Below are 3,991 nucleotides of genomic sequence, written 5' to 3'. Positions count from 1 at the left end.
TATGCATATGGTCTCTGGAGAGATTCGATCATACAGGCAAAATTAACTCGTTATACTGCACAACCACACTAGTGTTAGAAATTTGCAACATTACAACTGTCGGGCACACTTCTACAAAGGCAATTAGACAGCACTGACATCTTCAAGCATAAAGCAGAGGCCAAATATACGATGTTCCAGAACCTATGTTGTGAATTGTGATTAAGCATAAAATTAAGACAAGGCACGCAAGAGATGTTCAACAAACACTATAAATACTAATGAACATTACGCCAAAGTGCGAAATAGCATCACCATCTATGCAAAAGATCTGTGTCTTGGATATAATATTTTATCTTAAGGTCATAGCAATATCATGATGTTACAAACACAGTGACGGTTTCAAACCACAAAGTGAACTACTAAAGTTCAATACAATATATGATATACAATACATATCAAAGAATATACTGTGTGTGAAGATGCAATGATGTGCTTCATAACACCAAAGTTGTAAATTATTACCCCCAAAGCCACAAGTATAGTAGAACAATTTGAAATAACTCACAGTTTCCATGTCAAGGATGATTACAGTGGTGGTACATAAGGGAACTTGACAAACATCCCTAGTCAGCCATTTTGTTCAATCGATGAATCATACTCCTGGCAAGACGATTCCCAGGGTCAATCTTCAGAACCAAACGCAGGTCCTCAGCCCCAAGCCTATATTTCTCACTGCTCTCATATAAGAGAGCACGTTGCACTAGCACTGTCACATTGTCCTTATCTTGCTCAAGCACCTGCACAGTACAAACCAGTATAACTAAAAGTGGGGAGATCTACTATTAGGTAGAGGTGCCATTGTAATACCTTCGAACAGTCAGCAATAGCCTTCTTGTACTCGCCGACCTCCTTGTAGGACGAGGCCCTTGATGACAACACCTCTGCAATACCAGCATTTTTTCCAGTCTTCTCGATGAGCAGAACAGCCCAAGACAACCATTTGATAGCATCAGCATACTGCCCACCCTTGTAATTATCCATTCCTTTTGCCTTAGCAGCAGATGCCGTCAACCCAGACGGTGGTGGCGGTAATCCCTCCAGCTCTGTGGTTGTGCCACTGCTATCACCACCACCAACATACTCCGACTCCACGTCCACCCAACCATCCATCTCACCAAACATGTCACCGCCACCATTACTCGCCGCAGAAGCAGTTGGTGCAGATGCGGACGAAGGAAACAGCGTGTCAAAATGATCCACGCCAGAGTTCACCGCTGCAGAAACAGGCGCTGGAGCGGGTGCAGGCGGAGGCGTAACATTGGAAGGCTTCGTGGCACCAGAACTCTGGAAGCCACTGGATCCAGCGCCGGCTTTCTGGAAACTACTGAATCCAGCGTTGGCGCCCGAACTCACGCCCTGAAACACGCCAAATCCCTGATCCAATTTGGCCGAACCTGCCTGCTTTGCAGCATTCATAGACCCAGGCTTCGCCGCGAAGGGATCTATGGAGCCGAACGGATCCTTCTTCTGCGCCATGGGCTGTGACGCGGTCGCCGGCGCCATGCCCGCCGGCTTCATTGGCCGGCCACCAACCCCATAACTACCAGAAGCTATCGGTGCCCCGGTGGTTTTCGGGAGCGTGCTTGCCATACCGCCCATCGAGAAGGAAGAGCTGTTGGTCCTAGGATTAGCGCTTGAAGGCTTGGAGGGCTGGGCCGCTGCTGATCTGAGGGGCGCGTTGGACTGGGCTCGGGTGGATCCAAGCGCCGGCCCGAGGAGGTCGCTGAAGAGGTTGGGGTTGTTGGACTGAGGGAGGCCGATGCCGGAGGAGGGCGCAGTGGCGGACCAGCTCCGGCCGGAGATGTCGCCGACCATGGACACAGGCCCGGATCCGAGCGCCGCGGCCGCAGACGGGGATGGCTGATGAGTCCAGGACGTCTTCACCGGCTGGTGTGACCATGTGTTTGTGGTGGTTGGCCTCGGTGAAGGGTTGGTGGCGCCGCCTGGCCTCTGGTCGCGGAGGGGGCGGGAGGTGGAGGAGCGGGAGGGGTTGGCCCCGAAGTCAAACTGGTAGGAGTCGAAGGAGGTTGTGATGGGACGGGAGGAGGACCGGTCGCCGGAGTAGGAGTTCATTGTGGCCGGAGACGGGAAAGATCTGCGAGGAGAGGAGAGACGAGGCGATGGGGGTGGCTCTCTCGTCTTATTTTTTTTATTTTTGTTCTTTTCTGGTGCTTCGTTGTTTCAGTGGAAGCTGCGGTGGGAGCATTATAGTGCCAGCAAGTGCGTTGTCGGGCCTGGTTGGGCCTCGCTTTATCTTATGGTAGGTAGGTAGTTAAAGCGCGTGAACCACCAGGGTGGCCGGCACCCGGGCTGGGCCGTAAATGCTACTAATTTTCACCTTTTTTCTCTTATATTTTTTTTAAAACCACTTGAGCTTACTCCTACCCCTTAAAAAAACTTGAACTTATTCCTCTCTGGTTAAATGATGTAACTATTACCGTGTTCCAATAAAGGTAGAAGATCTTTGTTAAGAAAAGAGAGTGAACATATCCACTCTGGTGCTTTCCTTGTGCGGCACACTCTATGTCGCCTTGTATGCGCTCATGTTATCATTCAACCTTGGCAAGAAAAGGCATATAACAAGACTTTGGGATGTGGCGTGTGTAGGAGATGGTCGGATAAAGATAAGAAGGAGTCTCAAGAGAGGGTGCAACAGCCCAGAGTAGTACCCTATTAAGTTGTTGCTTGTTATTTTATTTTTTGCATTATCATGCCATCATATCATCATGCATTAAACTTGAATTAAGTATATTTAAACCCAAAATATTGAATTACTCCAAACCTAATTTAATTTTGCCTTTTCATTTAATAAGGAAAATTTCACCATTTCCCTTTTTGGTGTTAGGTAATGCACTAGTAGAAAAAAGGGCCTAATGTTCAGCTCATTAGTCTCGGTTTGTATTTGAGCCGGCACTAATGTGATCATTAGTGCCGATTCCAACGGCTAGGCGGGCCACTCTCATTAGTACCGGTTCGTGGCGAACCTTTAGCACCGGTTCGTGACACGAACCGGTGCTAAACAGAGTGGTGGCAGGATGTTGTCAGTCTGGGGCCCCTCCAACACCTTTAGTACCGGTCCGTGCCACGAACCGGTACTAAAGGTCGTTCTATATAAACCCTTCGTCCACCCGCGATCGAGCTCGCTCTGTTTTTCCCATTCCCCTCTTCTCTCTGTTCTTCCCCTCTTCCTCGAACTCATCACACATTTTGCCCAAATTTTGTCAAGATTTGAAGGCCCCCATCCATTCAAGTGATCACAAAGGTAAGAAACTTTGTCCTTTTCATCTCTCATTGCTAGATTAGCCCTTGCAATGCTTTATATAGTGATTAATTTGTGGGTTTTAGTACTTTGGGAGGAATTATATGTGGTAGTTTATTTGATTTATATGCAATCTGAACTCAAAATAACTCTTAGTTTGCATATGTAGATGTGGTTTACTTAGTGCCTTCCCGTCTCTGTCCTAACCACCGTCGATCGTCCGCACCGTCCCATCGTCGGCACCACTTTGTGGTGAGCCTCTTGTTCTTATCTTTTTTATATAAAAAATCATGTTTGTGTGGTTTAGATATATAGTTACTTGTATAATTATCTTACTCGTACATTGTTTGTTATTCATAGTGCCATGGTTTTGATATCCGTCCCCGTCGACCCTCGTCCGAGTTATGATTCGGATGTGGTATATTCTTTTTATAACTATTTATTGCATTTCGTGTTTATGACAAATTATGCCCATCAAGTTGACATAGATATTTTTATCTAGGAGGTATGTGAGCCGAAAATTCCAACCGACCCAATTGTCGAGAGGTTAAATTTAGTTGAAAGAGAAAACGAGTATTTGAAAGAAAAATTGAAAAGAATTGAGGGGGAGAAGATGGAATTGGAGTTGCATGTTGCCGATGTCATCGATGATCACAAGATCAAGATGGAGAAAATGCGCTTGAAGATTAG

At 46.8% G+C, this 3,991-nt stretch overlaps 1 protein-coding gene across 1 annotated transcript; it reads right to left on the bottom strand.

Annotated features, from left to right (window-relative positions):
- Window positions 1-298: 298 nt before the first annotated feature.
- On the bottom strand, window positions 299-2,230 carry LOC119285664 (mucin-5AC-like). The gene is made up of 2 exons (XM_037565003.1): window positions 850-2,230; window positions 299-779 (listed from the first exon to the last, which is right to left on the bottom strand). Exons 1-2 carry the CDS (start codon window positions 2,113-2,115, stop codon window positions 606-608), a joined length of 1,440 nt encoding a protein of 479 aa, XP_037420900.1. The 5' UTR covers window positions 2,116-2,230; the 3' UTR covers window positions 299-605.
- Window positions 2,231-3,991: the final 1,761 nt, after the last annotated feature.

This window comes from Triticum dicoccoides, chromosome 4A (assembly GCF_002162155.2).
Source record: "Triticum dicoccoides isolate Atlit2015 ecotype Zavitan chromosome 4A, WEW_v2.0, whole genome shotgun sequence".
Taxonomy (NCBI): Eukaryota; Viridiplantae; Streptophyta; class Magnoliopsida; order Poales; family Poaceae; genus Triticum; species Triticum dicoccoides.
Note: the sequence above shows the minus strand (reverse complement) of the source record. Positions and strands in the feature narration are given on the sequence as shown.